Raw genomic sequence first — 12,534 nt, forward strand, 5'->3', positions numbered from 1 at the left:
ACTGTTTGAAAAACACTGCATATATAGGACACGAAACATCATATGTAGGATTTCCTTGTAAGTTGAATTTTTTCAACTTTTATTCAATTCGTTAGAGAATTACTTTTTTATGAATCTCACATGAGGGAATATCGTAACATCGAATCAATAGGAAAAAATTTATTCATTTATTGTTTCAATTAATTCCTCAGCCTAAATTACAACAATAAGAATATAATCGTCCTTAATACCTAATCTTCAATTATATTCTACCCTCAAGGGCGTAAGAATTTGAATCAATAATTGGTTAACAGAGGAATTTTTGTTAACTTTCATTTATTGCGTTTATCCCCTTTTATTTCGCTGAATGAAGACATAGTCATATGAATTCCCAAAGATAGCCTCCTTTTTAATGTTTACAAATCCTATGATTCACTTCGATGAATAAACTCCAGTATCAGAAATCATTTACACAATTACACCCGTTGGTCATGTTCCAAATATCGAATAAATATTTGAATGAGGAGTGAAATATGTAATAATCTCACACGTCTGATGAAATATTTGAACAGGGGATGAATCCACACTAAATCCAAATCAATCGACATGGATACAAAAGATCAAGATTAGGATAAAAAATATGCTATTTTCACTTACTGGATGGGTTTCTTGGATGTGTTGTAACATGTTGTCTACTGTTATTTTAGGTGTATCACATTTTCTGTAATCTCCCCACCTATTTGAACAAATTAATATATGTTAATTAGTACATTTGGTCATCTTACAAGAAATTTTCCATTATTTCACCAGAAATGACTCATGTTTTCCAATGTCTTTATATTTCATATAGTAACAGATGTGAAAATGTAGAGAGTCTAGGCTAAGCATGGGCAAACTACGGCCCGCGGGCCAGGTCCGGCCCACGTGAAAGTCTAATCCGGCCCGCGTCAAGATTTTGAAACAATCACCAGTATTTTTGTTTTCTAAGTTTGACCGCCTGATAAGGAAAAGCAATGTCACCTAATACCGCGTTAGTTGCGTACTGTTTATTATCATCTTAAAATGTTGAAGATTATACATCGAAGACGACAAATTAGCTGGAAACGTATAAGGTGGAAGAAGGACTGATAAATGGGGGCTTCATACCTGCTGAAGTGAACCAAGTCCATGCAGCCTAGTTTTGGGATAGATGACTTAGGTTAGAATACAAGCATATGCTTACATTCACTTTACACAAATCTAAAGGAGTCACTTTTGAATTAATTGGTGATAAACAACTTCTATGTCATGTATCTCAAAACTAGGCTGCATGGACTTGGTTCACTTCAGCCCTGAATCCCTCAAATAAAAGTCCACCAATTTGTTATTCAAATTGCTCGAGTTGTGCTCGAGGCTCAGCCTTAGTACTGCGTGTGCATCTGGCAGCGGCTGGCATTATTTTTTGTAATCCCCAGAAAAAGCAAAAGTCGCCAAATCTCCTTCGATGTTCCAACGACTGCATCACAGAACACAAATAGTGATGCATGGAATCCAAAACTTGCAACGAACGGCTTGTTGCTGAGCTTCACATGAAGGCAGTATTCAAGTGTGATTAATACATGAAAATTCATTCAATTATTCGATTCTGCGTAGTTTGAATCGATTAAGTAACGGTTTCCTTCTAAATGAAAATTTTTGAGCTCTAAGAACGGTATTGATTATTGGATCTAACATTAATTTTAGTTTAGCAAAGTTTGCGCGCAACTTAGCATAGGTGTAGTGCTCTAGTTCTCTCAATTCTGAACTAAATTATTCTGGATTTGCTTGGGGGTCTTGGGACCTCGAGTTATAGTAGTTAACAGCACGGTTACTGAGATGATGATATTATGCTCGTGGTGGTTTTGTAATGAATCAAGCATTAAAATTTTCGTTTGGTTCGTTGTCAACGTCTGTATTCGAAGTATTTTTGACCTTTTGATTTTCATTGATGAGAGCAACAAAAATATCACATATTTTTCAAAAATTTCAAGAAACAAACAATCACGTCCTTCAAAGTACCTTTGGCTAATATTTACAACATTACTACTGGAGGGAGGAGCACCAAATATGACGGGCGGAATCTGGTATCGTGTGCATTTTTAATGAATAATCATAATATCTCGGAAACAACTGCATATTGTTATGTGAACAGGTGTTTTCCACTATGAAACTATGAATAGCAGCGTAAGCAACCGACTATAAATGTGCCTACAGATTACTCTAACGTGACGTGGGCCCATGTCATAATGCGCATGATTCAAAAATCTAAAATCGGATTTTGCGCGGAAGCGTTCAATGTGGGAACGTGGGAATACACGTGTCAACGTCACGTCTGACTAATTTAACGCTTCCGCAAAAAATCCTATATTAGATTTTCGAATAATGCGCATTATGACTTGGGCCCATGTCACGTCAGAGAAATCTTTTGGCACCTTTAGTGACCAGCTTTTAGCATCATCGCTGCCAATTTCTACCAGAGTGTGGACAATTCTTAGAAGCTCAATCACAGTTTCATTTTTCACATACTCTTTCGTATCCTACAGAACAATAATTAATTTTTGTCATTTTTTTTTTACTTTTCTAGGATGTTAGTCATGTTTGATGTAAAAATCGAGAAAAAGTTAATCACTTGTAAAAATGTGTATTTTTTTTGGCCCGCCTAGGTAATTTTTCATTTTATCTGGCCCTCCCCTCAAAAAGTTTGCCCATGCCTGGTCTAGGCCAATTCAATGCACTCTTCGAAGAAAAAGGGAGAAGCGCAATCCAACAAGCACATCAATAATAGAAACCTTTCGTATTTATCTCACAGAAATTTGAGCGATAAAGAAAACTTGTTTTATTCAAAGGACTCAATTTTGCAACTTAATTAGATATTATAATAAGAGCTCCTGAAAAAACACCACAAAATCTATCGAATCATAATCAATTAACATAACGATTGGCTTACTGGTTATGAAAGTTGCCTGAAAAAATCTCTTGCACGAACATATGCTGTGCAATCTTTAACATTTAATTTCCAAATAGTTTTTCCATGACACATTTCTGCCGAAATCCTTTACATTCAACGATTTTAGTGGTACTCACTTTCCAGCTGCTTCTTCTTTGGAAGAAGCTAACCCATTGGTTAACCTGCAGCATAGAGGTTCCGCACAATTGGCATTACTACCTTCCATATAATATGGATCGAAGTGGGTATCCGATAAGTGTAGAACCTTGAAGGAAGGAGCATTCGACTAGAATAAAAAATGAAGGTTACATTAAGGCTTGAAATTCCATCAAGGGATGAGGATTTGAACTGTTTGTTAGGAAATCTAAAAGGTTATCTGAAAATTGAATGACCATTTTATTATATTATAGAAGTGTCTAGTTGATCTGGCACTATTTTCTTATGGTAGCATGAAGAACAGCAAGAGATAATGCATTCGATCAAAAACATTTTCCAAATGTCCTCCGTTTTGTGTGAAGACTGTTGTGAGTTCACCTACACTTAGTCACCCTTTACACTACCCTCTTTTAATAAGTCAGCAAAGTAATATGTAGTTTCCAATTTCTTTTTGTTTAATTCCGTTTCCGAAAAACAATCTGTACTGCTCTTGAGTATTACCTAACAACTTATACAAGGGCACGATTGAAAAAAAAAAAGTAGGTACACAATGACTATGACGGAAATGATCTCCTGAACCTAAACGTGAACGTTTGATATTGTAAATAGGATGGAATTCAGAATACCATTTGCACTCATGAATGGCGGTTGTTCATTTATATGAAAACCCACATTCGAAAATATTCATCTACTATCATGACCAATAAAGAAAAAAAGGTTGCTATTTTCAAATAGGGAAGAAAATAACTTGAAGAGAAAGTTCATAGGTGAAAACCCTACTTTCGCCCTCAGAAAAACAGCTTTGTGGACATTTTTAACAATAAATATTGCGAAAAATTATCTGTTTTTTAATTTCCCAAGAAATGTCACATTCATTCAGGTAATTTCAATATTATTTGTGAGCAACAGGGCTCCAAAAATCTGTCTCTGCATTTCTTACTGACAATGTTTTCTTGTGTTTCAATTATAAGAAGAGAAAAATAAAAAACAACTTTAAGAAAAAAAGAGTTCCTGACATAACAAGTAAGATTTGTTATTTGAAAAACCCAACTACCCTCCTGTCCTGTCCTAGTAGAAAGGGTGCATGAAAAACTCCTCAATTACACCTGAATTCTGACAAAAGTTATAGGTAGGTACACTTATAATAAGTAAATGTTCATCGGTCATCAAATGTGATTGAATTTAACACCAACCAGTTATAATTACAAATTGTGGTTAAGTTTGAAAAAGAAGTAGAGAATACCGTTCCGAATCAAGAAGCAATTAAAATTGTCCGAAATTCTTCTCTTCCAATCAGCATTCCAAAAAAGGGACAAGTCTCTCGGAAAAAATTGCCGACCGCAGCCATGTCAAAATTCATTACCTCCATTGTTACAATAATTAAAACCAGTCGAAACAGTAGATCGCCAAAACGACAAAAAACCTGTCTTCTTTTAAAACGATGGCCATATTTTCATTCCGTGAATGCCTTTTTTCCATCTTATTCAACAAACCAGTCAGTCACTCAGTTTTTGTCTTCATTCGGTTACAATTTGTGTGGTGTAATTTATTCAATTTGGAATATTTGGTATAGGTTTCATTTAAAAAAAAAAAGCTGCGAATTTTACAAACAGATTCTTCATTGTCAGTCTCTTCAAAATTTGGGCTTGCTTCTCAGGTTTTCAACTCAAAATGCAGACTCAAATTCGCCATTTAAACGAGCAAATAAACTATATAAAAATCATAAATAGATTCCAACGTATACTACCCAAAGACCTCTTGATCGAAAGACTCGAAATAGGCGATACCTATACCCTGTTTAGCGATTTCAGTACCTACAATTGATTTCCGAAATATGATTTTCTGAGCTTTAATCCTAATCTAAATTTCAAAACTGAAAATCTGTAGCTTGGGGACACGAGATGGAAATATCGAAGTTTGTGGCTTTTTTTTACCGAATTTTAGATCATGAGCCTGGACAAAACGATATTCATTTTGATGTTCGTTTTTACTTCAAATCAGAAAACTCAATTTTCAGGTGATTTATTATCCAGTGTTATTTTTATCATTTATAATAATGCACGGAAACCCAAACTTAAAATTTCGACCTTACCATAGGCCATAAGAAAATGCTTATATATTACCTCTGGTATTTTAGGTTCGACAACTTCTGGCTTTGGTACCGGAGGGAACATCACATTCCACTCGTGAACAGGATTATAAACATCACCACAAGCATCACCAATGACGAAACTGCAGATTTCATCAGGACCTGGAAATAAACATTAGGTCCGAAAGGTTGAAAAAAATTGAATTTCAAATTGAAATATCAAAATGTAATCAAATGCTTCACTCATTACAAATTGGGTTGGAGTTTGAAAAGACTGGCTTTTTCTGTTTCACGACCGCCAATAATTCAATCCAAACGGACTCTATGAAACAAAAGTGCCGATCTGCTCTTATTGAGGCATAGGTGAAGTCAGAAGCTTATGATATATACCGGGTGTTTCAAAAAAGATTCTGGGGGGGGGGGTTAAAAAGAAACGGTCGAATAAAACTATATATTTCAAATCTTTCAACTTCTGAGTTAACGAGTGTTATTGAACACACCTTTTTGGATATTTTCATGAGATATGGCAATAACTGTCAATTTAATTTTTTGAATTGCATCATAGGTAGGTATATATTTTCGTTGAATTTCATACTTCAGGAAATATTGATGTTTTGTTGTTATCAATAAAAAATATACGAATTATGTGCTATCTTTATAGAATGACAAGCAGTTTCCAATGACAATATACAGGGGATGCCATTTGTAAATAAAAATTGAGGGGTAACTACCACTGGGCTGTCGAATTTCTTATGAGTCGTTAGGAAGATACTTTAAAACCATTCAAAGGAGTTTTTATCAAGTATCTTATTTAGGTATTCGATATATAAAATTAGATTTCATTCAAATATCTTCAGGATTTTCTTACCAATGTTAACTCTTCCGAGTACATAGAGCACTTCTCCTGCAAAGAGTTCCGTAATACCTTCGCAAACTCTTGGTGTTTGAATCTTGAGATTCACGCAAAACTGGTAGATCGTCTTCTTAATCTCTTTTTCCGATTTTCCAGTTCTTGTGTAATGTTGCAGCAGTCCTGCTCCTGATGAAAGAAAAAAATTATTTTAAAGAAAATAACACTTCTCGATAAGATATTACTTATCTATTTTGAAAACGAGACTCTAAATATGTATATGTATCGAAATCAAAAAACGAAACCATGCTTATTTGAAAAAGAACGATTTTTATCTCATGGTATGTTAATCTTTTTTTATATCCTATAGGATATCCTAATTTAAGGATATCCTAATTTGGATATCCTTATTAAATATTCCAGAAGCAAAGGACATCATCTTCAGAAACGCAGCTAGCCGAGACACCAAACAAATCCGGCCATTTTACATTATTTGATAGCTAATAGCCATCGAGATTCAGCAGCAAGAAATTTTCGAATATTGGCGATACAAAACATATACAATGAATTCGTTCGCATTGTGCAGTTAGTTCAGACTTACCTGCTTTACATGCAGAACAGGATACTTTGGATAATACTGAGTTTTCTATTTCGAAAGCCACCTGTTTCAAATTCAGTAATTTCAAGGCTTTGTCCACAAACATTGGCAGATTTGTTTTTTGGTCATTTTCGAGTTCCCATAGGAGCCTGCTCTAAAATAATAATGCATTAATATCAAATACGGCAACGTATCATTCTGAGAATTTTGACTGTCATCAAAATACGTGTCTGTGCAATCGAAAAAAAAAAATTCTGAAAACAAGAAGATACGCATTATTAATTTACGCCTCCTCAAAGAATCCTATTCAGTTGAGAATAGACAGATTCTCAAACCAATCATGTAAGAAACTTTCGTATATTTTCCATATTTTCAACTTCCTATCTCACTGCTAACTCTACTTATGAATTGAATTGAATACTCAAAGATATTACTTATACAGGGTGAGTCTTTGACTCGTACAAATATTTCAGCAGTAGATTGCTGAGGTCAAAAGAAACACTTTTTTCCTTAACCAATTTTTCCGAATCGGCTCGGTTCAAAAGATACATGGCATAGTACGTTTATATGTTTGCATCTTATATCCCTCTGCGGATAGATTGAAAATTTGTGGTAATCAGGCTTATCGATGGTCCATCTAAAAGTTAGGTAGGTACAGTGAACTCTAAAAGAACTCTTTTAGAGTTAGAGAATGAGGTATAACATTCCCTATGCCTCAACGTGGGTGTAACCGATATATAAATTTATTGTCATAATTGTCATTTTTTAAGAAATCCCGAAATATGCCTCAACTTTCTAAAAATATGAATTAATAAATCCCGAATTTTTCGACAAAATTCAGAGGGAATGCATTGTAGGATATTCTTATCACATCAATTTATTGGAGGAAATGTGAAAACAGCGTTTGTATGTACTTATTCAACTTGTCCAGTGTAAATATTATTATCGTAAACAATAAAAGATTTTTTTTTCTTCTGGAACCAAATATATGTATTTATTACTCCTGCAGGTCTCTGACAGCCTCAGTAATTTCAGTGGCTAGTTCTTTTGTCCAAGTGGAATTGCAACTAATCTCATAAAAACAATTTAACCTAATTGGACGGCTGCAATGTAAACTTCTACTTACAGTATCGTAGTCTTTAGGGGGCATTTGGTGGATTTTTCCTGTATTATTCAACACAGGCACATTGTTCTGCTTCACTCTATAATCCCAATTGTCCGTATATTTGTCCTTTACAGGGTCGTCCATGTTCATTATAAGTGGTCCACCTGCGTAGAGATTTCAGATCGAAACAACAAGTTTTGCAAAATTTTTCCAATGATAAATTAATCATGCGAAATAGAAGAATAGAACATAATGAACTTTGCGAAAAAATACCTATGTATGAATGGCTTCCGAAAAACGTTTGAAATTTTTCACAATCGATATAATATTTCGGAAACTTCTACCTTTTTTTTTCACTATGGTGAATATAAAAAATTGGACGGAAGAGTTTCACGTGAATACCGTTATTTGAGATTCAAATTTCCATTACTAAATAATTAATCCAAACTTATGTGGTAAAAAGTACCATTTTCAATTTGTGAAATATATAAACAGCTAGAAGTAAAGACAACTAAGTTCATGTTAATGCAGACGTTTCGTATGTATTTCAAACATTTTCAAATCTTTATGAAAAAAAAAAATAGGTTAACTGTCTCCCATTCATGCTGAAGCCTTCTGTTCATACAGAAACGATATCCAAAGATTCGATGAACCGAAAAGGCCTGATAGTTCCTGATAGTTCGAATTATTTGTTATTTCAAAATAATCAACCGGATTCGACCAATAGGTGCATTTTTGGATCATTGTGTCGTCGGATATCGTATATATGAACAGGACTCAACCTATCGCTACTTATAGCCAAAAAAAAAATTGAATTCCCAATATTTACAGAAATATAATATATATAAATAGAGAAAATATCTGAATAAACAGAGAAACCTCGGACTAAATCGTTTTAATTTGCATATAAGCAAGACGCAGAGAAAATGCAGAATGTTGCTCGAAGAATTGAAATAAGGTATTAATTACTTTCAAAATTGATAATATTCCGTCAATGTTTCAATTTATAAGACTGAATGTATATAGAACTTTGTCCAAATGTAAAAACATACTAGAGAGTCGAAAGCAGGATTAAAATCCAAAGATTCTAATTACCATCAAGTATGTCTGATAGGAAATATCTATTATTCCAGGTTTAACCGCATGGTGACATTTAAAAGACAAAAATAATAAATGCGGACTTACCATGTACAAATAATGCAAGGCATGATATAAATAATACAGGATAGGTCGTCATCATGGTAACCTAGAAATAAGGAAACAATAATAAAGTCAACTGTGCTAATTTCAATATCATGCAGAGATTATTGGGAATTGTCGGTTCGTATTGAAAACCAACAAAAATATCTTGTCTATGTCACAAGGCATCTGCGTCTATATTTTGTTTTCCAAAGCATATTATTATTTGAAATAGGGAGAGATAAACATCAAACATCACACTATACATACTACTCATACTAGTCCATATACACTGCTTTTCGACAGGTTCCTGATGCTTTCATCTTCATCATGACCTGAGACTGTTGTTACAAAAAGGATGATTTGATAAGAGCATAGCAAAAAGTTGCATTTAACGATTAACTTCTGAACATCCTGTAGAAAAATTCAACAACTAAATGATATTTCTTTGTAGAACATTTGCAAGCCTTATTTATTCTGATCAATTTTTTCTTTTGTTCATGACGATATGTCCATTATTGAAGAAAAAACACAGGTTTGAAGGGAATAAAGCAACAATCCGAGCCTAGCATTTTTTTGAAAGCCCCAACAGACCTTGTTACTCTTCAGAAAGTTATAAACGCTGATAGATGCATAATCCTGTGCATATGTATTTATATACATACATAAAAGGACATGTGGTAGCTTAAATTCCCTTTAAAAGAGAAAATTTTCTGCTTATGCACTATAATGCTTGACCGTTCATAGCACATAGCAGAAGATATTCGAACATTTATCTATCCAAAGCTTATGATCACAAATTATTTTTAGTGAAAGCCAAAAAATATGGCATAAGGGGGCCAGCCCTTAGCTGGATTGAATCCTACTTATCAGACCGACCGCAGACAGCTGAGATATAACAGAATGGTCAGCTCTACAGATCAAAGACACTCAACACAAACGTCGGCATACCGCAAGGCAGCATCCCTGGAACGTTATTTTTCATTATATATCTGAACGACTTAGACAACTCTCCAGCAGGCGTTCATTAACATAGAACCATCTTAGTAGATGACACTACTCTCCTAGCTAGTTGTGAAACTTTCCCTGAAATGATGGCAAAAAGTAGAAATTTATTTGACAACACCAAAAATTGGTTTTCTAAAAATGGACTAGTCTTAAATGAATCAAAAACAAGCACGATCCTTTTCAGAACAGACCCCAATACAACCTTTGCATCGGTGGCTAGGTACCTATGGAATTATTTTTTGGGGAAGCAATAGCAACATAAATAAAATTTTCATCATACAAAAAGAGAACTGTCAGAGTGATGAACAAAATGAAACATAATGCAATCCTGCAGAACTGTGTTCAGGGCTTCAGAGATTATGACAATTTACGCCCTCTAGACTATCTACGAATGCCTGATGATCATTTTCAAAAATCCAGTTTTTTTCCAAAAAAAAAAAAATAGACCTTCACATGGATACCCTACAAGAAGTAATTCATATGTATACCACAACCATCGTCTAACAATCACAGAGAAAAGTGCCCACTATTCAGCAATTGAGTTTTTCAACAATCTTCCACTTGAAATAAAATCAATTGCGAAAATAAGCATATTCAAACAGAAAATTAAAAAGCTCCTCATAGATCTTGAACCCTATGGATGTATTTTCGTGCCTCAAGCGTTAAAGCATATATGGATTCCATTCTGACACTATTTCACTCTATGTTGTGCCATTGTCATTGTCACAAATAATTGTAACAACTTACTTTGAAATAAAGATTCTTATTATTACTATCATGTTTGGCTACATGAAAGAGAGTTGGTAGAACAAAGTAGAATTTCAAACTTTGGTTGCATTAACACAGGCACTGACGAATGAGAGTCATCAGATACCCTAGAGAAAATACTTGATTTAAACATATCATAAAACCGCAGAGGCACATGTTTTTTTTTTTTTTAATTTTTTTAACTAATTAGTTATCTTAGTAACTAAGTAATTAGTTATCTTAGTAATTTATTAGTTGAATTGAAAGATTCATTATTTCCTGTAAAACTGCAACCTTCACATTAATCATGTGAAAACGATATCAGCAACTTATCAAAAAATTATCAGAATTGGATAAAAAATCCGTTATTCAAATTTTACGCAACCCGCCATCTATAATTCAAAAACAGTTTCCTGAAATAATAGAAAAAATCTTAATTTTGACTTAAGTTCCTATCAAACCTATCGAATTCATACAAAAAAATGTAGAGAAGTTTAAGTACATAGTACATAGATATGTTTCAAAAATTCATGTATGCAAAATTATATAGTATTTTGAGCAGCTACTATGTTTCATTTCAAAAACAATTCGCCTTCTACTGTAGGTCTATCCTGTCATACTCAGACCTGTTAAGAAAGTTATATATTCCGTAAAAAACAGTAAATCAGTATATTGATTAGAATATTCTAAAAAAAGATGATTCAATAACAGCGCAAGAGTTGAAAAGGTAAATTTAGCAGCCACATAACTGCCAGATCGATAGAGAAGACAGAAGTACAGAGTGTGTTTCAGGTAAGCGGGTCACTGGAATTTTTGTGAATAATCCATTGAGCGAAATGACAAATTGAACCATCATTATGATATTTTTCAAGGGCGCCTATCTGAAAGTTTTATCATAAAAACTATCAAACATAGGACTGGAAAGTTCTTATGGAAAATCCTTTTTCCAAAAATATAAACAATTGCAGATAACACTGGAACATGGTATAGAGACAATTTCTGATATTTTTTTTTCACTTCAACTTACGGTTTTCCCGTTAATGGCCAAATTTTTCTACACGATATACTTTTCTTCATATTCTCTTGATGCTGAATTAATTCACAATTCGAATATAGTATAAGTGCTGTTATATAAGTATTCATTTCAAGCAAGTTCGACGTAAGATTCGCATCCATTATTGAACCATAGACAACATGGATATTTTTCCAAATGTTTGATTTTATTTTCTCATGGTAATTTTGAATAAAATTGATTCGAATAAATAATATAAAAAAGTACAATTAATCAAGTATTTTGTGCAAGAAAAATTTTACCGTTTACGTGAAAAACGGAAGTTGAAATGGAAAAAAATAGTCTCTATACCATTTAACCTTCAAAACCAGTGAAATCTGAAATATTTTTGTATTCTTGAATGACGGTTTTTCCGTTATAACTTTTCATACCTACATCCGACCGTTTTTTTGATAGCACATTTGGATAGCCCTTGAAAAATACTATCAAACTGATGGTTCAATTTTCAATTTTACCCTTGAGTATTAATTTGAATATTCAAAGATTTTACTCAACGAATAAGTCACAAAATCCATTGTCCCGCCTACGTGAAACACATTGCGTCCATGAATTCATGCCCTAAATTAATTCTGCAGATTAGTTGGAGATAATGTTCTTTAATGGACAAAATGTGCTCGATGGTTTCCGATTCCTTTTTTCGTCAAAATCAAAGTAAAGACATACATTACAATATGACTTCAATTGTTCAGTTTCTGTGAAATTTCATCTTACGTTAAAGGGCATATTTACTTATACCATATTTGTGATAATCCGGAATAGATAATGAAATATGAGCTCAAATAACTT

At 33.5% G+C, this 12,534-nt stretch overlaps 1 protein-coding gene across 7 annotated transcripts in view; it reads right to left on the bottom strand.

The window, feature by feature from the left end:
• Positions 1 to 12,534, bottom strand: part of LOC123315804 (sphingomyelin phosphodiesterase) — a 33,488-nt gene that overhangs the window by 8,339 nt on the left and 12,615 nt on the right. For 6 of the 7 annotated variants that reach the window (XM_044901671.1, XM_044901666.1, XM_044901696.1 and 3 more), the window contains 7 exons: positions 8,928 to 8,988; positions 7,764 to 7,906; positions 6,641 to 6,791; positions 6,058 to 6,228; positions 5,224 to 5,351; positions 3,082 to 3,230; positions 637 to 715 (listed from right to left, as the gene is read on the bottom strand). In XM_044901671.1, the coding sequence (XP_044757606.1) occupies positions 637 to 715; positions 3,082 to 3,230; positions 5,224 to 5,351; positions 6,058 to 6,228; positions 6,641 to 6,791; positions 7,764 to 7,906; positions 8,928 to 8,982 (876 nt within the window). In that variant the 5' untranslated portion in view covers positions 8,983 to 8,988. Of the gene's footprint in view, positions 1 to 636; positions 716 to 3,081; positions 3,231 to 5,223; positions 5,352 to 6,057; positions 6,229 to 6,640; positions 6,792 to 7,763; positions 7,907 to 8,927; positions 8,989 to 12,534 lie in introns of those variants that run through there. The other variant, XM_044901709.1, reaches the window with a different exon arrangement.

The sequence above is a fragment of the Coccinella septempunctata genome, chromosome 1, assembly GCF_907165205.1.
Source record: "Coccinella septempunctata chromosome 1, icCocSept1.1, whole genome shotgun sequence".
Lineage (NCBI taxonomy): Eukaryota > Metazoa > Arthropoda > Insecta > Coleoptera > Coccinellidae > Coccinella > Coccinella septempunctata.